We start from the raw sequence: 27,575 nt of genomic DNA, 5'->3' as shown, positions 1-27,575 counted from the left end.
GAAGAAGAAGAAGGAGGAGGAGGAGGAGGTAGAATAAACATGAAAAATGAGCAAGCTCTAGAACATGAAAAAAGATTAACAGTATAGGGAAAAAAGAAGCACATGAAGAAGAGGAAGGAAAGGGAAGGTGTGAAGAGCCCATGATGATCTTATCAGAAATTGGAAAAAGAAAATACAAAAAAAGAAAAAATCTCACCATAACCAAACATTATAAAACTAACCATAGTCCAGAAAGCGAATGGAGGTGTTGGCAAAGAAAGAAAATGAATTGATGATAAATGAGGATGAAGAGTCAAAGTATGGCTGGCTTCATGATTGTCAGGCAATGAGTGAGGGCTTTTCTTTTCTTTTGTGTTTTTTTTTTTTGGTGGCTGAAGATTGATGGGAAGAGAGTTGAGTGAGTACTTAATGGCAATACCATTTGTGCAAAAGTTAAAAACAAGATAAAACTGATGGTTATTGTTTTGTTTCTTCTTGCGATTTTGCAATTTTTTTAATATAAACAATTTAAATTTAATATTAGTTTTTTATCATCCATATTAAAAATATTGTTTTTACAAAAAGTGATTGTTAGTAAATATACACTGTTTAGAATATACGTAGATAATTAATTCATAAAATTTTTAATATTAGATTTTTATCATCCATATTAAATCTGCATAGTTTAGAGTATATATCTATTTAGATAGTTAATTTATTAAAAAAATTAATATTAAATTTGCATCATTTATATTAAATATGGACCAGTTAAATTGGTGATCATATTTATTAAATGTATTTTTAAATAATTTTTTATTTCAATAAAAAATAAAATATTAAATTTAGACCATTTAAATTTGAAAGAATCACATTCAAAGATTTTTCAAGAAAATTATTTACAAACAAGAATCAATGTGAAATAAATTATTATTAAAATAAAAATATAAATTTTTTAATGAAATTTATTATTAATTTTTTTTGTGAATAATTTTTTTAAGGACGTTTGGATGTAATTTTCCCGTTAAATTTTACTAAATGGGGGAGAAGAGAAGAGAGAGGATTGAAAGAGAGAAGTCGAGTGCGTTTTTTGTCATTGACATGATGTGAAAAGACAAAAGAAAGCTCGCCCCCTAAACCCATCAAAAAGGATATGTATTGGCTGTTTTACACAAATATCTAAAATATATATCATGCAATAAGAAGGAAAAAAAGAGAGATAAAAGTTTACTAAAATGTAAATAATTTCTATTCTTTCATGAATAATAGAGAAGATGAAACTATTAAATTATATATGTTTCTATTCTTCAAACAAATTAAAAGATAAATGATAGGAAAAATAATAATAAAATCTCTTTAAATTATATAAATTATAATTTGATTTCCTAAAATGTCATAATTTCACTAAATTCTCTAAGGACTTCTTTGTCAATAAAATTTAAATTGAAAAAACTGTTTTACCCTTATTAATAATTTTGATTTATTGTTCAATTCTTGCGAATCTTTAAACAAAAGTTGTGATTCTTTAAATAAAAGTTATGAATGGTGTTTGTTATTTTGAAAACTTATTTTTCAATAATAGAAATTACAATTAGCAAATTGTGTAAAATTGAAAAAAAGAAGTGTAATTATTATAAAGTATTTTATATCTTTAAAAAAAAATTTCTTTTAAAATACGTCCTTTAAATAGGACCCGATGGAGTATTTTTTTAATAATGAAACAGTGAAAAAATTTTATCCTAATTCCAAACTTAAATGATATATTTTATATACATTCAAAAATAATAAATCATTTTTTTAGCAAAAAAAATAATAAATCATTTTGAACCTAACTCTAAACTTCACTTTGGAGCATAGAATGACATAAAAAGCATCTTAAAATTCATAATTATAACAAATCTAAAAATAGACACATGAGATTTTCTTATAACATTAAACCCTACTTTTTTATATATAATAATTATTAAAAAAATACACAATAACTTTTCCTTCTTTCTTTTTCCCAAAAAAAAATAACCATTAACTAACCCATTATCATATAATTAATGATGTTATTATTAATATCAATATAATTAATAATATTAATGTCATATTAACACCATCTAAAATTATAAAGATCTAAAATGTATGTAAAAAAAAATTATAAAAATTTAAAACATCAAAAATAAATTGTAAGGAGTGATGACAAATTGTATGCAATATAGGCACTGAAGTTATATTTTTCCTAAAATTTCGGTATAATGTCAAAAGATTATGCAACGTATTTTGGGCTGACATGCGAAGCATCGAGAGTTTGACAATGTCCGATAGTATTCTGCGTTGAAACTGATGAAGTTTAGGGTTTCCATGCCCTTCGTTTGGAGTGCTTCATCCATTTATTGTGAAGGTAATTACGCAAGTGGCATGTGCTGGTATCATAGATTCTTTACCCTGTCCTTCACTCATTCCCGCTTAATTTCTATCCCATCTTGTGCATTTTTTCGAAGTTAATCAATGGATGTATGCATAATTGATTCATCGCTTTCTGAAACTATCATTCATTTCATGTGTTCCCAGATTATTCATCTGGATTGCTTATGAACTTGAATTTCTTCCATTGATCCGACAATTTTGGCGGGGGTCATTGATTATTGCTATGGATTTGGAAAGTGAATGCTCAATCTCTGCGGAGGAAAATGAAGTCGGGCAGAACAAATCGCCTCATGATGGTGAAAATGGGGCTGAGAGTAATCTCTCTTGTCCTGATGGAGATTCAACAGACCAAAAAGGAAAACTTGCTGGATTAGATGGTGAAGAGCCTCAGCGTCTGAGCGGAACAAATCTTTCCGAGAGTTCACATCCGACAACTAAAGGCTATGGATTGAAGAAATGGAGGAGAATTAAGAGGGATGTTGTTAAGGACCAAAATACATATCTAGATTCGAGCAAATTGTTGAAGCGAGGTTTGTCTGGCGTTGCCAATTCAACTAAAGCCCAGCCTTTTCCACATGATATTCAACAGAATAGTGAGGGTTCTATTGGATCCTCAAATGTGTTAAAAAATGTTGGGTTTACTTACGGCTTAGCAGTGCGTGGCTCTAGTTCAGATTCCAAATATGCGGTTGGATCTGCTTTTGCAGTTGGGACGGATTCTGAAAATAGTGAAGATCGGAGTAGCAAATCATCAACGGCAGCTAGCGCGCCACACAGATATGCGAAGGAAAATAGCCAGAGTAGGAACATCGGTTCAAATGTTTTTGCGAATTCAACTCAAAAGGTTCAACATGGAAAAGGACAGATTGAAAGCAGTAAAAAACATCGAGGTGAAAGAGTAAAAGCGAGGAAGCAAAATTCTCACTCCAGTACGGATTCTGATTCAAGAAGTTCCAACGTTAATCGAAATGCTTTTACAGTGACTAGTAATGGAAAACACTGGGAAGAGTCAGTTATTTATCACGAAGGTAACAGCGGTGATGCTCACACTAATGAACATTTTCCTGATGAAGTTCACGTTGGATATTGCAAAGAAAACGTGGTAGAAGATGAAGGGCTTTTTCAGGGGAATTTGGCCACGAAATTTTCTTGGGATTTGAAGGAAGAGAAAAGCGATAGCAAACAGCCTTCAATGGTGGGGGATCCTCTAGTTGAATCCATTCTTAGTCTCCAGTCTGTACAGGAGGCGCTTGCAGAAGGTTTGTCCATCCTCATTTCTCTTATGCTTCCGCCTGTGTATTCTCTGTAGATAGATGTCTGTAGTATAAAATCTTGTTCGTTAGTCGGTTAAGCTGTTATTCTTTAAGGCTTTCTATATTTTCAAAATTCTTGAACTGTTTCTGCAGTTTATATTGTACACCAAAAAAAAAAAAAAACAGAGAGAGAGAGAGTCTGCTTCACCAAAGTTGTTTTACAGTTTCAATTATTAACTTGGATTGACTGTTAGTGCAAATGAGTTCATGGAATCTTTTATTCCAGAATTGAACTGGTACTCAAGATGTTGCAATGATGGTTGAGGACTTACGCAATGGCAATTCACTTGTGATGATGCCACACAAGAGGCTTAAGCCAAGGGATGATTATAACGATTTGTGAATATGTTGTAATATTTAAACATTAGGTGAGGGGAGAGATAGAAAGGGGGGAGGGGAGGGAAGAGAGGCAGTGTTAACGACAAACGGAGCATGTTAGACCGTGATAAAACCTGAATGACAAGAGAGGAATCATATTATTTTGCTGAGGCTAATTTTGTAATAAATAAAATGTTATTTCTCATCTCCCTTTTGAAAAAACCCTATTTTGGTGAGTTGGCTGGGAAGGGAAAAGGAGGGGTGGAGAGTGGCTTCCCTGTTTAAAGATTGTCTCATCCGAACAAGAGGCTCCTTACAAAATTGCCAGTCAGATGAAAGGAGGCGAGCCCCTCCCCTCCCCTCCAAAAACCCCGTACTAAACATAGTGTTAGGCATCTCATACTTCCATAATCTCTATCGATTGGCTCCCCCTTAAAGAGACAATGTCTTGGACTCTTGGTCACTATGCTCTATGACACTTCACTCAGTGACACTTTCCTCACTTTTCTTAACGGTTAGAATGTTTTACTAGTCAAAACCTCCCATAGGCAGCCCTTTCCAAGTCCACTAACGATTAACTTTGATACCATTTGGTGGGTTCCAAAGTGGGATGAGGAATCCTCCAACAAAGGCTTGTTGTTAAGATAGAGGGAACAAACCCACTTAAACAGCATCTGATATTATTCAGCATGGGACTTAAGTTTCCCACACTAGTCCTCATCAACCTCGAGCAATCTGCATTTCAAATCTAGAAGTATAGATAATCATTGAAATGAATTTGCTGTTGATACGTGAAGTGCTCAGATAGAAGATGGTGTTTTCAGAGGATTTTATGCAGGAGGAGGAAGTGGTGTTGATAAGGAATATTTTAATGTGGGTATGTTCACAGCCAGTAGATTTTGCAATTAATAAGGTCTTGGTTTTTATATTTCTACAGTTTGAAGATCACCTGTCTGGCTTGTCAAAGGAAAATGACATTTTCTTATCTAGAGTTCCTCCCTTTCCTTCTAGTGTTGGAAAATATTGATAATGTGAGCTCTTAATATTTGATTAAGAGGTGATTAATTTATTGCTTTCTGATTTTTGGTTTGTAAAGTTTGATGGTCTAGTCTGGCCATTCTTGGAATTTTTTTATTAATCCAGTCATATCGAATTAGAAACTGTTATCCATGATCCATTAGGTGAATAGGATATATCATTGTATGGCAATCCGGACCGGACCGGTTGGTTTAGCCCATGAATTGGTGACTTGGTCTCTTTTTTGATTTGGGTTTCCATATAAACCGACCAGCCACTGACCTGGTGTGACCCGGGGGTCAACTCAGCATAACTTGGCTAACTAGGTTACTAGGTCAGCCGGGTCACTTTTTTAATTTTGTATGTTTTTTTTTTTGCAATTGTAAAAACTAAATAAAAAGTAAAAAATTCAGCTTGAAAATTAAAAAGCAAAACAATGGAGGGCAAGGCAATTAAACTGGATTTCATTGTTTGTAGTTTGAACTTCAAATAGAGGACCTTAATTGTAAGTTTGAATTTAAAAGATTCAATATTCTTTTAAGTTAATTGTACCTTAATTGTTTTAATCTTCCATTATTTGTTGTTGTTCATTTGTCTTATTGTTGCTTAGCATTTATGAATTATGACTGTCATTGTTGATGATTTTAGTGTTAGTGATGATTAGTTTTAGACTTTTCAATGATTGAAGGGCTGTAAATTGTAATTGTAAGAATGAATATTTAGAAAGTTGTATTTTATTATTAATAGACTTTTGGGTGGTTATAATTCTATAATTATTGTTGTATTTGTATATTGTATTAGAGATTAATCTTGGATTTGGTTGAATATTTTCATGATTGATGTCTTTTTATTTAAATTGTATTATTTTAATCATGATTAGTTTGCTCTTCGGGTTGAACTACTAACCCGTAACCCATTGGCTTGATTGGTTCAATGACTGGTTCGGTTTTCAGTACCTTGGTATATATATGGAAAAGCAGCCATCGGAAAGGTATTTTCAGATATACCATACCCAATCTACTAATGGTTTGACACTGTAGTTTGCACGTTGGCCGTTATGTGCATTTTCTAGAAGGCAGGTTGTTTGCTTGTTAAGGATACTCTGGAGTTATTTTGGAGCCATTTGTAATGGTTTGTAAGGATCCAATAACTCTTTAACAAGATGAATAAATAGTTCTGGCCATTTGCATATGATATCTTGATGACTTTAATCCAAATTCCAGTGTAAGAGATCAACAAAATCTCATTGGATAACTTGTGTTATATTTCTGATTTCCCCCCCTGCAAGTTGCCTGCTAGCTATAACATGATTACAATGATCTTTAGCCTTTCATGAACTTACCTTGTGGTCTGTTTATTCTGCCTTTCAAAGTTCCCTATCTGAAGCTCAACAGCCTTTCTGTATTTCCCTTTCTCAAGCCTTGTTAAAATGTGCAACATTTGGGAGAAAAATATGTTTCTCATTGATGCTGAACAGTGTGACACAAATGAGCATTTATACATCAAGATGGAAGACAAGGTGGTAAACAGTAGTAAAGACTAATAACTCCTAGCGGAGTTGTAGTGTGCCTTATTTTATTCATGCGATGCAATTTGGGTATACAATTGAGATTAATATAGGCTACGGCAGACCCAAAACCTATGATCCTAGATAAATATCTTTGACTAATTATTACTATTTTAGATTTATCTTCTAAGATATAATAATATATTAACAAAAGATATCATATCTAAAACTAACCTAAGGAGTTATTGATAAAACAACAATGATGGCGACGACAGCAACAAAACAGAAACTAATAAAATACTAACAAAGTAAGAGTAATTAGTGCCTCTTTAACACTCCCCCTCAAGCTGGGAAGTAGATGTTAATCATCCCCAGCTTGGATGTGAGTTCTTCAAATATGGGTCTATCAAATGCTTTAGTAAGTCAGCCACCTGAGAACTTGAGTTAATGTGAGATACTTCAAATACTTTTGAATCCATTTTCTCTTTGATAAAGTGTTGATCAATTTCTACATGTGTTGTTCTGTCATGTTGGATTGGGTTCTTCATCATCTTTATGGCTGATGTGTTACACAGAACATCTTCACAGGTAAGGTCACCTTTTGCTTGAGTTCTTAAGTGACCTTAATAACCTTTTGCTTGACTCTGCAGTCTGCACTACTCCTAGATACAACTAGAGTTGAGAAATGGGCGGGCTTGGCCCATATGGGCTCAAGCTCTTAAGTCTAGTTTACTTAAAATTCCTCTATTTCTAAACCTTGGCCCTTATGTAAAAGGCTTAGGGCTAGGCGTGTAAGCCCGATTAAGGGAAAAATTAATAAAATTTAGTATTTTTATGATAAAAAAATTTAATATTATAACATTATAAACTAATTTAAATATTCTGAAATTTAAAACAAATCAAGAAGTCCAAACTTATCCAAATCCAAAAGAATTCACAAGAATTCAAGCTAGTGGAGGGTCAAAAGCAAAGTATCCTTTTAGAGAAATTCTACAAGTAAACAACCTACATCCAGAAACATCTTGTCCAATTTACAAGAAAGAGTAAGTGATAGAAAAGCAAACAAGAGAACTTATGCTATCTCCACATACAACTTCAAGATCATATAAAACACAATCAGTAGATCAAGAAGCAAAGGTCCAATTAGTAAAATCAAACAGAACCAAAAGCAATCAGATCTAGTCAGATTATCTGAAAGAAAACAGAGAGAACCCAAGGGAAGGAGGGCTCTGAGTCCAAATGCTACCATTGAGGTCGACAATGGCGATAGTAGCAAGGTGGTGGCACCTGAAGTGAGAAGGCAAGAATCAGAGGCTGGCTGAGATCGAGACATAATGAGGAGAGACGAGTCCACCAAACAGTTGTCGAGATCAAGTAGATGCGAGGGAAAGGGAGACTAAGAAGAGTGATAGTCAGGAGAAATCGAGCGTCGTGACTTGCTATTACTAGAATTGAGAGGTGTAAGGATAGGGATAGGAAAGCATCGTGAGGGAGTCGAGCATGGCTTTGAGGGAGAGGGAGTGACGAGTGGGGTGCCGTCGGGGTTAGGGTTTTTCTTCTTTGAACTCCAAAGCGATGCATTTTGGATAAGGGAGGTTAAAAAAAAAAAGAAGAAGAGGAAACTGGGCTTGGAGGTTCGCCTAAGCTTGAGCCTTTATTTTTCAAGGCTTATTAGGGTCGAGTTCCAAAGCCTGTTTTTGTTAAAAATTGTCAAATTTTCAAGCCCAAGCCCTTGTAAAAGTGGGCTTTAATGGGTGGCCCTCCAAGCCTGACCCTTATTCCCAATTTTAGATACAAACTGATGTGTCTTCTCCAGACTAAGTTCCCCCATGCATATGTAGCATAATCGATAGTAGATCTATTATTTGTTATTGAACCTTCATAATTAGCATCAGTAAAGATTTCCATGCTTTTACTTTCTCCACTCTTGAAGAACAATCCCCTATCCATAATTAGAGTGATGTTTAGACAATGGAGAGTTTTGAACACTAAATTCATATGTGCTTCATTTAGATCATTCATAAATTGGCTAGCTACATTCACAGAAAGAAGATATCTGGTCGAGTATGTGACAAATAAAGCGATTTTCCCACAATTCTCTTGTATCTTCCTAAGTCAATTGGTAGGGGAGGAGTTTCATCTTCATCCTCATTTGGTTGTATTTTTTACTTGTAATTTTCCTCAATAGGAGCTCCTGCAGGTCAGCCTAACGTTTTTGTTTCCCTTAAAAGATCTAGTGTGTATTTTTGTTGTGATACTGAGATTCCTTCTTGGCTTCGAGCAACCTACATGCCCAAAAAATATCTCATCTCTCCCCAATTTTTTACATTGAATTCTCTTGCTAACTTGCTCAAGTCTATGAATTTTTGCGTCCCAATCATCTATAACAATAATATTATCTACATACACAATTAAAAGTGCAGCCTCTACCTTTGATGAACAATATGTGATCTGTTTGACATTGTACAAAGCCTTGACCCTTGACAGCATTTGTGAATTTCTCAAATTGTGCCCTAGGAGACTATTTAAGCCCATGCAAAGACTTCTTCAATCGGCAAACTTTATTTCTTTCTGCTATTTTTGATAGGGGCCGTGCTAGTTAGGAAAGGAATCCTGAAACACAAATAAACACAAGAAAACAAAGAAAATAAATGAAATATGGAAGAAAAAGAAGATGGAAATGCAATGAAGACAAAAACAAAATAGAGATCAATAAGATCTTGTAAAGCGCCTGCCTTTGGCAATCTTAACCTATGAAGACACCACAAGAGTCGATCAAGTTCTTGATCACTTCTGCATTTAACACGGATGCCACTACAAGCATTAAGCTCATAAGAGTTATAAACTCTAGAAACAAGAAATATTCTTATTATTAAAAAAAAACTTAGGTTATGACATAAAAATGAACGGCTATATATAGGCAACTCAAGAGGACTCAAAAACCCTAATTCTAACCCTGGTTGGATGAAAAATATTATAAAAATAATAATAAAATTTTGACCACATAATTTAGGGATTATGCATCCTAAAATCATGGGATTACATTATTGGAAATAATATAATTAAACCTAATCTTGACTAGACACCAAAATAGGAAACTAATACTTAAAAAAAAATAATAAATTAATATGTTGATCCTAAAGAAAAGGAATCAAATCAAATCTTGTAAAAATAGAAAAACCAAATATTAATCAAATTGGAGCAATCAATGGATCTTTAAAATCAAAGGAGAATCATGTCTCTTTATGCTTCAAATCTAATTGAATGTTGATTTTCATGATGCTAGGAGATCAAGCCATTAGTGCTAGGGTTTTGAACATTTGTACTTGGATCTTTAGAACATTGAACATGCCTCAGGGGTCTTCTCTGGGCTTGAGGGATGTGGTCCAAGTGAGCTATAGCTCTTGGACCTTTTGCACAAGATAGAATAAAGTTTGCTTCATGGCTTTGGTTCGGGCTCTTGTCATTGGACTTCTAATATGTGGTAGTAGATTTTTTAGCATGTTGGACTTGAATGGTTGGACTCCTTGAGCTTCTTCCTTCGCACCTAGGGTTTCTTCTTGAGCTTGCATGCCATCCAAGCTTCCTTGCCATCAATGCTATGTCATAAGTGCCGTGGGGTCTATCAATTTTGTTTAAGCTAGGAGCAACTTTCATGTAAACTTCTTTGAGATCTCCATTCAGGAAGGCATTCCTTATATCTAGTTGATGCAATGGCCAATCTAGATTAGCTGCAAGGGACATGAGAAACTTTACAATATTGAGTTTTGCAATTGCAGCAAACGTCTCCTGATAGTCAATTCCATAGATTTGCATAAACCCTTAAGCTACCAATTTGGCTTTATGACGATTAACACCTCCATCAAGATTATACTTTGTAAACACCTATTTACATCCCACAATTGTTTTACCTAGAGGGAGATAAAAAAAAAAAATCTCAAGTGCCATTTTTTCAAGTGCCTCCAATTCGTCCTTCACTGCCTTCCTCCATTCAGCTTTCTTGCAAGCTTCATGTATATTTGGTGAGATTTTTTCAAGTGGCAATATGTACAAAAGCCTGTAGTTTTGGAGATAGATTGTCATAAGCAACAAAATTTTGTATAGGATGATGTACCGTTCATCTCCTCACTCCCTTTCTAAGAGCTATGGGTAACTCATCATCTTCCTTCTCAAGTTTAGTAGCTGGATTAGGAGAATCAGATTGACTTTGCCTCAAGTGAGTGTTTCCACTGGTTTGTAGTTCCCTTTCTTGATTTGTTCCTTTTCCTTGTTTGGCCTTTCTTTTCCTGTTGTAGGTATGAAGTTTCTGTTGATGTATGGCACTTTGGTGAGATTTGGCTTGAGAATTGGGCTCAGTTTCAGAAGGAATAACTTTGTGTGCAAGTGTTTTTGGCTCTGGTTCACTTGGTGGGTTTGGTCCAGGTTCTGTTTTAGTGGGTTCAGGTTTTGGAATTGGTTGTTCAGGTGCTGGAATTGGCTGTTCCAGTTCTGGAATTAGCTGTTCAGGTGTAATTTCAGGTATAGTTGACATCTTAGGTGGATCTTTGATCTGTTTTTGGGGAGGGGGCATCCATTCATGACGTGAATTCTCCCCCTGAATGGGTGGCTTGGAATAAAATGGGACATGTTCATGAAAGGGAACATTGAGGAAGATATAGAATTTTCTGGTATAAAGGCAGTAACGTTTATACCCCTTTTGGAAACTGGAATAACCTACAAAAATGCATTTATGAGACTGATATTCCAGTTTACTGGATGACTTATTGTGAATGAAGACAGTGCAACTAAATCCTTTGAGTGGTAGAGAACTTATGGTTTTTGTAGTTGGGTAGATAGCAAGGAGTTGTTGAAGTGAAGTGGAAAAATTTAGAATACGAGAGGGCATTTTGTTGATTAGATATGTGGCTGTTAGTGCAGCCTCCTCCTAATTGCGAATGAGAATGTTGTGGGAAAATAATAGGGATTAGGCAACTTGTAAAAGATGTCTATTTTTCCTCTCAGCCACCCCATTTTGTTAGTATTGACACAAGAGTTTGGTTGCACAACGCCATGTTGGGATAGGAAAAAATTCATTGTAGAATTGACAAATTCCTTCCCATTGTCACTTCAAAAGATTTTGATGCTTGTGTCATATTGATTTTTTATGGGGGCATAAAAGGTTTGAAAGATGGAGCATACGTCAGGCTCAGATTTTTATTTAAGCAAATAAACCCAAGTGATTTTGGTATGATCATCAATGAAAGTAACTAACCACCTAGCACCATTTAAATTTTTGACTCTAGATGGTCCTCAGACATCATTATGGGTTAAGTTAAAAGGACAAGAAAAGGTTTGTAAGAATGTGGTGGGTATAACAATTTGGTATGCTTTGAATATTGGCAAACACCACAGTGAAAATAATCAGAAATTTTATTGCTCAAGTAGGGATACAACTTTTTCATATAAGAAAAACTAGAATGTCTTAGCCTAAAGTGCCATAAAACAGCATCATTATTGGGAATTGAAGAAACAGCAACGAAACTTCTGGGAACATTAAACCAGTAGAGACCACTGCACTCTTTAGCATTGCCAATCATGTTCCTTGTCTCTGAATTCTGAAACAAACATCCATAGGCATCAAAGTTAGTGGTACACTAGGCTTTAGTGATGGTTCTCACAAAAATCAGGTTACAATCAAGACTAAGAACAAAGTGGACATTATGAAGAATCAAATCATCATTAAGCATGCCCTTGCCAACACCTACTATGGTTGCCCTTTCACCATCAACAATAGTTACAAAAGAATGTGAGGAACAATAAGAGAAGTCAAATAGCAAGGAAATATTACTTGTTATATGGTGAGTGGCTCCTGAGTCAACTATCCGAGTAACAAGATTGTTGTTATCTTGTCTAGCTGTGCCACAAGAGCCAATAGTTGGGCCATCATCATGCTCTATAGTCTAAGTTAAACATCTGTTGAAGAATGTTCAATAGCTCACTATTAGATAAATTGCCGTCACCATTTTGTTCTTCACCTTTAGTTCTAACAGCGAAACCTCTCAGTCCTCAATGTATGGATTCCAAATCAGTAGGTTTACCATGCAACTTCAAGCACTTATCCTTAACATGATTCTTGCAATATTCACAAGTTGGTTTATCACCATTTCAACACTCGAATTAGTATTATGTTCGTTAGACACCACGGCAAAGGCTTTAGACAAATTTTGAGATGGGTGAGCGTGCTTGGAAACCAATTACTTTATGCTTTCCTCCCATTTCAGTTCTGAAAAAACTTTGTCTAACAAAGGGAGAAGGCCAGTAGGCATGATCCTTCCCTTTACATCATAGTTGAAATCCACACCAAGTAGGAGAGTATACATGTGATCTTTTTCAACAATCTTTCTGTAAGTTTCAATATCTTCACTACTATGCCACTAGTGATTGTCATAAGCACCAAGTTGCTGCCAATGCATAACAAGAGTTTTATAATACCAAGTCATGTCCACTTTGCCATAACTTGCGGATGACTCCTTTAATTTGGAAAGTAGTGGTAGAATTCTCATGGGTAGAGTCACATTTACAAACTACCTCCTTGATGCCTTTAGCAGTGTGGAAGAGCAGAAATGTTTGGCCAATCTTTGGAGTCATGGAATTAATGAGCCAGGACTTCACCATGTTAGTTTCAGCATTCCATACCTTGTGTTTAGGGTCTCGTGTAGGTGGTTTAATGGCTTCTTTCGTGAGATAATCCTCTTTTCCTTTGCCAACAACATACATGAGTACTCCTTGAGACCATTGTAGATAGTTGTTGCCATTGAAGTGGTGTGTTGTGATAGAAAGCAGCTAATTTTTTGTCATAGAGGGAAATGACAAGGAGAAACCAGGACTGCCAGGCATTGGACCTTCATGTTGCTCTCTGTCTTTGTGCTTCTCATGTTCCCCCATAGTGTTGAGAGTGTCGTAAGTGCTAGGCTAATCATAACTTTGATCGATGCTTTGATATCATGTAGAAATAGAGGTGTGGTGTGCCTCTGTTATTTTATTCATGCGATGCAATTTGTGTATACAAATGGGATTAATGTAGGCTACAACAAACCTTAAACCTACGATCCTAGATATAATATCTTTGACTAATTATTATTATTATCATTGTAGATTTATCTTCTAAGATATAATTTATTAATAGAAGATATCATATCTAAAACTCACCTAGGGAATTATTGATAATGACAACAAAAGTAGTACTAGTAATAAAACATAAACTAATAAAATACTAATAAAGTAATAGTAATCAGTGCCTCTTCAACACCTAATAAACAGGAAAAGATATTTACAATGATTACAATGTCTCTACACTTCCCCTCAACTTGGATCATAGATGCTAATCACGTCTAAATTGCCCATGCAACTCGCAAATGGAGGCTTAAGTAACCCCTTAGTCAATACATCTATAGCTTGAAGCTTGGTAGGCAAATAAATTAAACATAAAATTCCTTTTTCCACTTTTGCCTTGACAAAATGCCTATCCCTCCACGTGTTTGGATTTCTCAGGTTGAACAAGATTCAAGGTCATGCTTATAGTTGCCTTATTGTCACAATAGAGTTTTAGTGGTAAGTCCACTTTGACATATATCTCTTCCAAGACTTGTTTAAGCTAGAACTCTTCCATTGTTCCTTTAAGCCAATGCTCTTAATTCAAGTTGACACTACTCTTAGAAACTGTTTATTTTTGTGATCAATTGTTTTGTTTATTCAGAGGGAACCTTAATTTATAGCGTACACATGAGATATGATAATAATATCGTATCAGGAAAAATAAAATCTATCCCCTAAAAACATGCTGAAAGGATGATAACAATAAAGATAATGATATTAAATCTAGGGTTAAGTTGACTAATGGGCCTAGGACCCATAAGCCCACTTTCAACACTCCTCCTCAATTTGGCGAATAGATGTTGATCATTCCTAGCTTGCTTATGATCTTGGCAAACTTGGCTCTAATTAGAGGCTTGGTCATCATATCTGCAACTTGGTTTCTTGAGGGAATATATGCCAGATTTATGATTTTAGCTTCAATCTTTTCTTTGATGAAATGTCTCTCAATCTCAACATGTTTAGTACGATTATGTTGAATAGAATTGTTTGCAATCTTGAGAGCTGCCATACTATCACATCACATTCTTATAGGAGCTTTCATTTCAACACCAAGTTTCTTAAATAGTTGTACGACCCATATACCTTCACGAATTCCAAGAGCTGGAGCCATGTATTCAGCTTCTGCAGAACTTCTAGATACAACTGGTTGTTTCTTGCTTCTCCATGTTACTAGATTACCCCACACAAAGGTGCAATATCTTATGGTAGAGCATCTGTCATGAATAGCTCCTGCTCAGTCTGCATTGGTATAGATTTCTACATCTGTTACACTTTCTGATCCCAGAGTTCTCTTATTGCCATCTGTGTAGATTTCTACAGACTTCTTATCCCCCTTTGAGAAGAATAAACCTTTTTGAGGTGTAGCCTTTGATATATGAGGATTCTATATGTGGCTTCCAAATGCTCCTGTTGAGGATTGCTTGCAAACTGGCTTACAACCCCTACTGCAAAGGATATATCAAGCCTTGTATGAGATAAGTATATGAGTTTTCCCACCAGTTTCTGATATCTTTCTTTATTTACTGCCTTCCCATCAGGTTTCACTTCTAGATTGCAATTCAATTCCATTGGAGTATTTGTAGGTCTAGCTCCCAACATTCCAGTTTCCTTTGATGAGTGGGCAATCTCCAAACCTAAGAAATATCTTAGATTTTTGAGGTCTTTAATCTCAAATTCTTTAGCCAGTCGCTGTTTCAGCTTCAAGATCTCTTCTACATCATTCCCTGTTAATACTATATCATCCACATACACAACTAAGACAGTTATTTTCTAACCAAATTGTCTTACAAATAGTGTATGATTAGTCTAACATTGAACATATCCAAATCCCTTTACAGCACAAGTAAATCTTTCAAACCAAGCCTTGGGTGATTGCTTTAAGCCATATAGTGACTTGTGCAAGTTACATAATTTACCTGTATTATCTGGACCTTAGTCCTAATGGAATCTTCATGTACACTTCCTCTTTCTCGTCCCCATTTAAGAGAGCATTCTTCACATCTAGTTGGAATAATGGCCAGTGTAAATTAGCAGTAAGAGAAAGTAGAATATTTATGGTGTTGAATTTCACCACTGGTGCAAAAGTTTCTTGGTAGTTAATGCCATAGGTTTAGGTAAAGCTTTTGGCAACTAATCGAACCTTGTATTTATTGAGGCTACCATTAGGATTAAACTTTTTTGTAAGAACCCATTTACTCCCTACAACTGACTTTCCCTTTGGTAATTCCATAATCTTCCAGGTTTGATTTTTATTGAGAGCCTTTAGCTCTTCATCAATAGCCGCCTTCCATTTAGGATCAACAATAGCTTCCTCAAAAGTCTTAGGTATATCTTCACTATCCACAGCAGCAACAAAGTTTGTAAATTGAGTATTGAGTTTGTTATAAGAAACATACCTGCTGATGGGTTGTTTAGTACAACTTCTCTTGCCTTTTCTAAGAGCAAGAGGCCACAGAAGGTCTTCAGGATTACCCTCAGATTGAGAATCATGACTTTGCCTTGGAACATCAATGGGGTTTTCATTATTTATGTGCTATTCAAATTGAACTATCCTTGACTCATCTAAGTATGGCGCGGAATTGGGCTCAATATGGGTAGGTTGAATTGCAGATTCAGGGATAGGTAGTTCAAGATTAGGAATGGGTGGTTCAGAGATGGGTATAGAACTAGAGTCAATGGAGAACGGGTCTAGTGATGTGTAAGGACCCACATTAAGGTTGCCAATCTGGTTATTTTTGAGATGACCATTATTGGTCGCACAAATTAGCCATTTACCATCATTCTCCCCTTGAACGGATAATTTCGAGGAAAAAGGAAGAGATTCAACAAAAGTGACATTAGTAGTGACAGAGAACTTGCGAGTTTCAGGAGAATAGCACTTATACCCCTTTTTGGTAGATGAATACCCTAAAAAATTGCATTTGATGGATCGAGAGTCAAATATGTTGCTTGCATCATGAAGAACGGAAGCAGTGCACCCAAAGACCTTTTGGGAAGAGAGTTAATTAAATGTGAGGATAGGATGTCAAGAATAAGTCAAGAGGTGTTTGGAAGTTGAGAACCTTAGAGGGCATGTAGTTAATAAGGTAAGCAGCTGTAAGGACTGCATCTCCCCAAAATTTGTGCCGAACATTATCACCCAGTAAGAGAGCCCTAGCAACTTCAAGGAGGTGTCTGTTTTTTCTCTTAGCCACTCTATTTTGTTGAGGGGAATGCGCACAGGAAGTTTGGTGGTGAATGCCATGCTCAGTAAGGAAGGTTCGAAGAGTAGAATTGAGGTACTCAGTTCCGTTGTCACTATGAAGAACTTTTATAGAAATTTGAAACTGAGTTTGCACAAAAGCATGAAAATTTTTGAAAATAGTGCAAACTTCAGATTTATCTTTCATCAAAAAAATCCATGTTAACCATGTATAGTCATCAATAAATGAAACAAACCACCTAGCCTTTGCGTGAGTTTCGATTTGTGAAGGACTCCACACATCACTATGGATGAGGGTGATAGGTGTGGAGGGGATATATGGATGGGCAAGGAAGGGATTGCGAGTTTGCTTGGTAAATTGGCATGTATCACAATGAAACTTAATTTTATTCATAGAGTTGGGAAACAAAACTTTCATATAATCAAAATTGGGATGGCCTAAACGAGAATGCTATAACATAATGTCTTCTTGTGACATAATAGAAAAAACAGAAACAGAATTGGAAATAGGGTCAATTGAACAATGTTGACTGACAGGTTGGCCTTCCAAATAGTAAAGCCTATTGCATTCCTTATCATTGTCAATCATCCTCTCCGAGGTTAAATCCTGAAAAGCACAACGAGATTTGTCAAAGGTGGCAAGATAAGACAAGTGGTGGGTAATACTTGTGACAGATAACAAGTTACATTGGATATTGGGAACATATAAAACATTCTTCAGAACAATAGAGTTGGAGATAGCAACAGTGCCAGTTCCCATCACTCGAGCATGTGTTATTGGCTACTTGTATGCTCAAAATGAGGGCTAAACTTAGAAAACAAGTCCCGAAAACCTGTAATATGGTCGGTTGCCTCAAAATCCACCACCTAAATGTTGTTACAAGGAGAGATAGTACTCAATGCAATTAATAAGGTCTTACTAGCATGGGCCAAGGTAACGGAGGGAGTAGGTTTCTCACTTGTCTCATCACAAGAATATTTCTCCAGAAAATATTTCATCATAGCAATTTCCTCAGTATTGAGTTTATGATCATGCGTGGGTTAGGCGGTGAACCCTTTGCTATCTCCTTTTTGCTCCCCCTTTGTTATCACCCTCAGCGTTCTTTAAATGAGATGGCTTGCCATGAATCTGCCAACAAGTATCTTGGATATGATCAATTTTATTACAATGATCACACCGAAGAGACTTTTTCCCTTTGTGGTCCCCTCTTTGATGACCACGAGCCACCATAGCAGAAGCTTTAGTACTGAAAGGAGTAGAGGAGGTAGAAGGAAGCTATACTAGGACTCTTACAGCTTTCTTCATATTTGATCATGTTAAATGTGTCTTCAAGAGAAGGTAGCGGTTTCATACCCATAATTCTTCCTCGAAGATCCTCGTAGGACTCACTAAGACCAAGGAGAAATTCATAGCATTGCTCCCGCCCAACCACCGTCTTGTAGTAGAGAGCATCAATCTGACAAGACCATTGGTGCACCTCATATAGATCAATATGCTGCCAGAGACGCATATGGGTAGTGTTAATATCAAGTGACTAATTTCTCCCCTTATGTAAGGGTTCAAAAAGTGTGCTTTGCTTGATAAATAGCTGGTGTATTTTCCTTGATAGAGTAAGTACGCCAGGCAGGCTCCTAAATTTCTTGGGCTGAGTTGGCAAGGAGATAATTTTCACTTCTCCTTGGGTTCATCGAATGAATCAACCATGTCATCACCATGTTGTTTTCTACACACCAAGTCTCATATTTGGGGTCATTAACTTCCGGTGCTTTTAAGGAACCAGTTTAATAATGTTCCTTATTTTGTCCATGTACGAACATAGGGACCCTCCTTGACCACTGCAAATAATTATTCCCGTTCAATCGATGGGTGAGAAGTAGATGAGAAAGCAAATCACATTGCTGCCATTCCCTGAGGAAAGGACGTTGTCACTGCCACGTTGACCAGAGGAATTATTTGTGGATTCCCCTTTTGTGTTGAAGGTTCGTGGTTACTATTCAAGGGTGCTTTGTAAGCCATAGTAACAATAAGACAGAAGATGAAACAGAGAAAGGACACTATCTTTGCTTTGAAACACTGAAATAGAGTGCTTCTTCGATAGAAACAGATGAGAGATGCACTGTTTAGTGTTAGACCCAAAAGACGTATTCTTGTGTTTGGGTAGAATGTTACAGGTTGGACTGGAACAAATGAGCAAACAGGGTCGCACTACTTAAGCAGTGTAGAACGAAGACGTGAGGCCTGAACAGAGATGATGTTTGACTGTAAATAGAGACTCTATGCAATGATGCTATGCACGATTGGAGAGAACAAAGATACACAATGCTTCGTGCAACTTGAGAGAACAAAGATGCACGTTGAGACGCCTTGCGTATGAGGAACAAAAATGCATAGAGTTGCATGCCTCTCAGGACTAAGTCGCGTGGGCGATAGGGGTTTAGGTATAGGCTAACTGCGGTTCTGATACCATGTTTATTTCAATGATTAATTGTTTTTGTTTATTCAGAGGGAACCTTAATTTATGGTGTACACATGAGATATGATAATAATATCATATTAGGAAAAATAAAATCTAATCCCTAAAAACATGTTGAAAGGATAATAAAATAAAGATAATGATGTTAAGTATGGGGTTAGGTTGACTAATGGGCCTAAGACCCATAAGCCTACTTTCAATAGAAACAACTCTTTGCTTTCAACATACCCTGATAACCAGATTTCCTCATACAAAAGAATAACCATAGATTGATCTTCTATCAGGATAATTTTCTCCCCAATCTGTATTTGTGTATGCCTTTATGGTTCTTTATTCCTTTTTCTGGAAGAATAATCCTCTATCAGGAGTATCTTTTAGATGCATCAAAATCTTGTGGGCTGCTTCCATGTGCTTCTTCTATGGCTCAAACATGTATTGGCTAGCTACACTCGCTGCAAAAGCAATATCTGGTCTTGTATGGGAGAGATAAATCAACTTCCTAACAAGTCTTTGATATCTTTCTTTGTTGGCTGCCCTTTTTTCTCATTGTCTTCTTCTTCAACCTCATCATTAGAATTATGCTCTTCCTCTAACTCTTATTATTCTTCTTATTCATTATTATTATTATTTTTTTCAAAACTACAATTAAGAGTTTTAGTAGGTCAACCCAGCATGCCTATTTCTTTTAGAAGATCAAGTACATACTTCCTCTTAGATACATAGATACCTTTCTTTGACCTTGCAACCCCCATCCCATGAAAGTATAACAAGTTGCTAAGGTCCTTGACCTTGAATTCTTTTCTAATAGAAGTCTTTACTCTTGTTATTTCCTTAAAATGGTGTCATGTGAGAATTATGTCATCAACATACACAATAAAGATGTACCTCTTACCTCCCTCAGCCTTAACAAATATCATATGGTTTGACATTCCCTACTTGTAGCCCTTTAGCTTTAGGACTTTCGAGAACTTGTCAAACCATGCCTTGGAAGACTTTCAAGCCATATAGACATTTCTACAATTTGCATGCTTGATCACTTCTTCCTTTATCAAATCCTAGAGGTAAAGTCATATACTTCTATTTTTAGTTCTTCATTTAGGAAGGCATTCTTGATGTCAAGTTGATGAAGTGGCCATTCTAGGTTGCCATAGATAGTAGAACTCTGACGGTGTTCAATTTGCCATTGGTGTAAAATTTTCTTTGCAGTCAAGACCATGTGTATGAGCAAACTTGCTTGCTGCCAAGCATGCTTTTAACTTGTCAAGAGTACCATCAACCTTATGATTTGGGGTAAAGACCCGCTTGCTGCTTACAAGCTTCTTGCTACAAGGCTTTTAAACAATCTCCCATGTTCCATTCTTTAAAGCTCTTATTTCTTCCACAACTACATTTCTCCATTTTGGTTTTTCCATTGCCTGATAGAGCACAATGGCGTCTTGCAATCCATGTAGCCGACCCCACCTAGTGGGATAAAGGCTTGTTGTTGTTGTTGTTGTTGGTTTTTCCATTGCCTCTTGAATATATTGTTAGGAACATCAACTTTGTCTTGATTGGTGACAAAGGCTTGGTAACTTGAAGAGAGGATTTTGTAGGACATATGCTTTTGAATTTGATGCAAATTTCAAGAATGAGAGAGTTTTCTAAGAACAATGGGTACATTAAGATTAGATTGATCGCAAATCTGTTCAGGAATTTGCAAAGGTGGCTTTGGATCAGTTTCTTCGGGAAATACCACTGGTTTTGATTCCTTTAGTGCTTCAAGTAGGATGACCCATCCTCTTGTGCTATGATAGAATATCTGTATCTTTAAAGGTTGATATAGAATTACATGTACTTGTGGCTTGTTTGTTACTTACTTGAGCATTTTCAAAGTAAAGCCCCTTGTGCTCTTTAGCATGGCCAATCGTCATCCCTGATGATAGAGCGATCCTAAAAAACACAATGAGTTGGGACAAAATTATCGCAACATTTAGATTGCCTTGTCAATTGACAACAAACAAGTTCCATGCTAGTTTTGGCACATGTAAGATAGATTCAAGAGTAATGGGCCCTAAAATACAAATACTTCCTTTTCCAGCAATAGGAGAGAGTCATTTGCAATTTTAACTTTCTTGTTTCCAACACATGGAACATAAGTAGAGAGTAATTGATGGCAATTGTTCATATGATTTGACAACCTTAGAGTTAACAATATTTATCTCGTGAGGTTTTTAGGGGTTGAAGAAAATTACCCTTTTTTGCCAATAATACTGAAGATATTGACTTTGAGATGTTTTCTGCAACAGCTATAGCTTTAAACTTAGCAATTTTATGCCTGGTTTCTTAGCTCTAGACTATCTAAGCATGCCTCAACTGAGTCTTAAATTGTTGCAACATCATTGTCTTGAAGCTGAAGATAATATTGTTCCTTATAAGCTTCTGAAATGAAGCAACCTTATTGCATAGAAGAAGTGCACAATATTGAAGTTGTAAAAGCAGAGACAGGAAAATTACAATCCTTCCCCAACTCATGGTAGGTAGATGTAGCAAAGGACTAATTTTGTAGCTTCTTCAATGAAGAAAGAAGTACCCATGCCTTAAACTTTGGAGGTGCAAGCTGGAATTGTGGAGTTGACCCTAGAGGAGTTGATCGTCAATGGGAAAAGCCACTCTTGCACCCCCTTACACTGACAGGGAATCACTAGAACCGAAATTGAAGGTGGCATGTGGAGATCACATGCACCGTCGCCTTCCTAGGTTTGGTTGATCTTGGGTGGTCAGATCCAAAGATGTCAAAAGCAGGTCTCATCCTCTTACACTTGAATCCTAGTCAAGAGTCAAGACAGATTTGATCCTCTCACAATAAAACCCTAGTTAAATTTCTTCACTATCCCTCCCTCTTCTCGAACCAGGCTTTGATATCATGTGGAACATTTGGGTGAAAAATATGTTTATTATTGATCTTGGATAGTGTGATACAGATGGGTATTCATACATCAAGATGGAAGACAAGTAATAATGACTAATAAAGGCTAATACTTCTAATAAATAGGAAAAAATATTTACAATAATTACAATACCTCCATAAAAAGCTTTATTGGCTTCATGAACAATTATTTTTGTTTACATCTTTTTGCTACATTATTGATTTTCTTGATATTATAATTTATATTTTTGTCTCTATTGTCGTTTGCTTTTTGATAGAGTTAGGAATAAGAGACGGGCTTGGAGGATTGCTCATTTTTATAAGGGTTTGGGCTTGAAAAATTGACAATTTTCAGGGAAATTGGGCTTCAGAACTCAGCCTTAATAAACCTTGAAAAATTGACAATTGTCTCTATTGTCTTTTGTTTTTTTTTTTTTAACCTCCCCTGTTCAAAATGCATCGCTTTGGAGTTTGAAGAAGAAAAACCTAACCCTAGTTACGCCTCACTTGTCACTCCCTCTCCCTCACAATCACGCTGGACTCCCTCATGTTGCTCTCCTCTCCCTCTTCTTGCTCCTCTTAATCTTGGCAACAGCACATTAGGGCGCTCGGTTTATCCTCATTGTCACTCCTTCTGGTCTCCCTCTCCCTCGCATCTACTCGAACTCAGCAAGTGTTTGGTGGACTCATCTCCCTTCATTGTGTCTTGATCTTGCCTTCTCGATCTCGGCCTACCTTTGATTCTCACTGTCTCGCTTCAAGTGCTACCACCTTGCTATTGTTGCCATCACCGACCTCAATGATAGCATTTGGGCTCAGAGCTCCTCCTTCCCTTAGGTTCTCTCATTTCTTTTAGATAATTTGACTTGATTTGATCACTTTTGGTTTTGTTTGATTTTTCCAATTGGACCTTGGCTTTGTGATCTACTAATTCTGTTTTATATGATCTCGAAGTTGTATGGCGAGATAGTATGAGTTCTCTTGTTTGCTTTTCTATTACTTACTCTTTCTTGTAAATTAGACTGGATCATTTCTTGATGTATGTCGTTTAATTGTAGAATTACTATCTCTAAAAGTGTACATTGCTTTTGATCCTCCACTAGCTTGAATTCTTTTGGATTTGGATCAGTTTGGACTTCTTGATTTGTTTTAAATTTTAGAATATTTAAATTTGTCTATAATGTTATAATGTTAGTTTTTTTTATTATACAAATACTAAATTTTAATTTAATTTTCTCCTCAAACGGGTTTATAGGCCTAGCCTTGAGCCTTTTAAATAAAGGCCAGCTTTAGAAATGGGGGAATTTTAGGGAAACAAGGCTTAATATGGGCTCAAGTCCACCCGTTTCCTGACTCTACTTTTTGAGATGCTTTCTTGTGTCTTTGTGTCATTACTTAATGAAACTTGAGATATAATGTACATCCCAACATTTCAAGTCTATCTCATTCTTTGTGAAATCATAATGGCTAAGATTTCAGACCAAAATGGGCAGAAAACACAGAATGGGTATGAGATTGGGAATTTGATGCAATACCATGAGTCACGCACTAGCTATAAGACACAAGACTCCCTTCATTGAAGTGGCTCTTTCCTCCCGTCTGCCTGGATTTTGAGTGAGTTCTTTATCATTAAAAACAGAAAGGCCTTTCCAGGATCAGTGTTTGGTTCTCTCATTCCATTCCCTTGTTACACTCAATAGCTGGAACTATAGCTGTGACCAAGGATGATTAGGAATCTGATGGACCGGGTAAGAGCAGTGAGACTGAAACAGGCCCAATGGTTGAGAGCCCAAGTTTCTGAGCTGTTGGAGGGAGTGTAGGTCCTAAGGCAGGTTTTTTCGGGTTTCTTGCTGGAGGAGGATGGGAAAGAAGCTAGTGGTTTTGTGAGGGAGGGTGCCTGATCTCTTGAATCCCAGGTTAGGGATGGAGGAAGGCCTCTTTCTTCATGTTGTTTTCTATTTTCCAGTATTTTCTGTTGGCAGTGAGATTTTTGTGTGAGCGAGTGTTCCTTTCACTTCCAGTAGCGTATTTCCATTGTGTGAGTTTCGATCTCTTGTAATTCTCTTCCTTCTCCCTTAAGAGGGTATTTCGATCATTAATATAACATCATTTTTTGCTCAGATTTCTTCCCTAGATTTATTTGCTGTTATTTTCATATTTGATTGCTCGGGTCCCATCAGAATGAAACCAAATTTATTCATTTCTAGTTGTGAAGAATCATCATTTTTACCCCTTAAAAAGAATGGCTGTCCTATGTTGTTGGCGAGGATGTGGAAGGAGGTATAGCTAAGAATAAACAGACAAACCACAAGGAAAGGATATTATATCTCTAGAATTGAGGCTCAAAATGGAATTTTCACTCTGCCGTTTTCTGTACAAATCTTGGGGAATACTCGTTCTTATGGAATGGAGGCAAAAATGGAATCACCTTTCATTTGTAACACAATCTCCTTGTGAACTGAGGAATCTATGCAAGAGCTTGTTTAAGTACTTTTGCTGTACTATCCTCTTTGGACGGGCTGAAGAAAATGACTTGAGTAATAAACCACATTGCACTTTTAAGTTGAAAATAGTTTTTGGGTTTAGGATTTCATTTTCAATGTACTCCCTTTGGTCTTTATTATAAGGGGTTTTCAACTATTTCACGAGAACCAAGAAATGATAATTAACTCAATACACGTCTTGAAATAAAAAACCTCCTAACTTTACCCCTATTAAAGATGGCAAGAGAATGGTGCACAGTATATGATAAACCATAAAATTAAATTTAGAATAGGGGTGAAATTAGAAAATGATAATAAATAATCCTCCATGTGTTTATAAAAAATGATAATAAATTAGAAAATGATAATTAATAACTTATTAAGGACAGAAAAATCTTTAAAGATTCCATATAATATATAAGCACTTGTTTATAAATTTGTTTCTAATTTGCTGGTTTGTTGTTTCTGAAAGCATATTTGCGAAGAATAGGTATTGAAAAACATGTCTGATCTTTTATTCTGAAGACAGTATCAATATTTTCTCTAAAAATTGCACAGTAACCAATCTGTGCGTTCTTGCAGAAGTCCAGAAGCTTAGGGAGATTGGACATGAGCATCTCTCACCGGGTGATGAATCAATTAAATGTGCCACGGCAGCAGCTGAATTTGGTTCTGTTGACCCCAAATTCCATGAGTCATGGTTTTCTGGCCAGTCTGAAGTCGAAGGAATTAAACAAACTGCTTCAAGTTTCTTGGAACATCGGTTGATGATGAGCCTGACCGAAAATGTAAATAATTTAGAACTCAAGTTGGAGGAAACACAGAGAATACTTGCTGCGAAGAATTCAAGGATCGCTGAACTCGAAACATCCCTGAGAAATGACAAGCCTCCTAGCATAGAATCAAGTACCCTCGTGCATTTACCAGAAGAATATAGAGAGGCGGATTTTGATCTTGATGAGCTTTTTAGGCAAAAGATTGAATCTGAGGTTGAATGCCTGTTGATCACAAAGATGATGCATGATTTGAAGGTTGAAGCAGATTTTCACCTTAAACAATTGGAAGAACTGGAAGCACTGTCCAGGAAGCAAGCCCAGTTTCTGCCTAAGCTTGTGGAGGCAGAGAGTAAGGCTTCAGTGCTGAAGAACCAATCAGAAGAACTGGAAAATCATCATGGTGGAACTTTAGAAGTTTTGGAGTCTTTTATGATGCAAAAACGAGTATATAAGGTGACTTTTTACTTTTGGGTACAGTTTTTGTTGTTAATCTTGGCCTTTTGGTTTTTCACGTCACAGTTGGCCCCCAATGCAAAGGCTGTTGTACCCACATAAGTCTGCAAAACTATGTTCCAGTTTCTGTATTCTAAAATTGCTTATGAATGTAACTAAAATTTCATCATCTCACAAACTCATCCTCCCCCCAGCCCCCTTCTCTTTGGGTAGGGGGATATTTGCTGTCTTGTTTTGAATTCTTTTGTTCACCGCTGTAACTGAAATTTTGGCTTTTTATGCAGTTTTTTATTGTCATTTTGTCCACTGCTTGTCTTTAAGAAACCGATTACTTATAACCAAATGATATTTTTACGGGTGGGACTTCACTGAACCTCAAGTTGGGCGAGCTAAACAGATTTCCAGTGTGGTGGTTTTTCATTCTTTTCTTCTTTTGTGGCGGTAATGGGGTGTAAGATCTGACCATGTAAATTTGTTATATATAATTGAAAAAATGACAATTAAGTCTCAAAGGATTAATTTTATTCAAGATAAGTCCCAAAACATTCTGAAAGGCCAGTTAAGTCCCTAGGTCCTTGAGTGGCATTTTAATATAATGAGAAATGATCGAAATATCTTTATTTGGCTGATGAAAATGTGAGGTTTCTCCTTCTCTACTCTTCCTTGCCCTGTTCGTCATCCCTTCTTTCCCTGCCTTGTTCCTCATCTCTTCTTTCCCTGTCCTGTTCATCGTCTCTTCCCTGTCTCATTGCAAGTGAGTAAAGCTCTCTATCATCTCTTCTCTGAGCTGTCCAATAAAACTGTCTATCATCTCTATTCTAGTTCTGTTTAACATCTCTTCTCTACCCTAAGTGATTAATTGCTTAGGTCATTAATCTGTAATCTGTTTTGGTTATTAATCTTTGATGGGTGTGATGTATTTGCCTAGCTGAAGAGTTTGATCCTCATCAACATTTACCATTTTGATTATGCAGAAATTGCTTTTTTTTTTTTCAATTTTTTTCTCTGAGTGTCTTAGCTGAAGGAGACTATGTAGTTTGTACAAGTGATGACATGCTCAAATGGATTTTAAGTTCGAGTTTATACATTGTACCCAATTAATCAAGTTTGCGACTTTGTAACTCTGTAATTTGTTTTCACAATTTTATTTCCAACTTTTAATATTGAAACGTATTTATAATGTTCAAGTTATACATTATACCCAATCAATCAAGTTGTCAAGCAACTTAGATACCCAGTTTTACAACTAGCTCGAGACAAATTTGCCACTGCTTGTCAAAATTTTGGATGGAAGAACCATTAAATTTTTAAAAAAGTTATTATTCTAGGACAACGCTCCAGTAATTTGTAATTCAAACACTAGATTTTGCAACTGTCTTATGAATAATTTGCAACTTCTTTTCAAAATTTTGGGTGGAAGAACTATTGAATTCTTAAAGTTAATATTGTAGGATAATGCTTCAATAATTTGCAATTGAGACACCAGCTTTTACAACTTTCTTACAAATAATTTGCACCTCCTTCTCAAAATTTTGGGTGGAAGAACTATTCAATTCTTGAACTTGCAAAGCTACTAAATTATTTTAGGATATGGCTCCAGTAATT

At 36.2% G+C, this 27,575-nt stretch overlaps 1 protein-coding gene across 2 annotated transcripts; it reads left to right on the top strand.

The window, feature by feature from the left end:
* Positions 1–2,203: 2,203 nt before the first annotated feature.
* LOC129302256 (WPP domain-interacting protein 1) lies at positions 2,204–26,276 on the top strand. Of its 2 annotated transcripts, none has more exons than XM_054940997.1 (3): positions 2,204–2,362; positions 2,533–3,647; positions 25,324–26,276. In XM_054940997.1, exons 2-3 carry the CDS (start codon positions 2,612–2,614, stop codon positions 26,070–26,072), a joined length of 1,785 nt encoding a protein of 594 aa, XP_054796972.1. In that variant the 5' UTR covers positions 2,204–2,362; positions 2,533–2,611; the 3' UTR covers positions 26,073–26,276. The 2 variants fall into 2 exon arrangements, with proteins under 2 accessions (XP_054796972.1, XP_054796971.1); XM_054940996.1 differs by having other exon boundaries at positions 25,300–26,276.
* Positions 26,277–27,575: the final 1,299 nt, after the last annotated feature.

Source organism: Prosopis cineraria, unplaced genomic scaffold, assembly GCF_029017545.1.
Source record: "Prosopis cineraria cultivar Desert tree isolate PC_DT_omini unplaced genomic scaffold, ASM2901754v1 PC2, whole genome shotgun sequence".
NCBI classification, from domain to species: Eukaryota; Viridiplantae; Streptophyta; class Magnoliopsida; order Fabales; family Fabaceae; genus Prosopis; species Prosopis cineraria.
The sequence above is the reverse complement of the archived record's forward strand: the minus strand, read 5'-3'. Positions and strand labels throughout refer to the sequence as shown.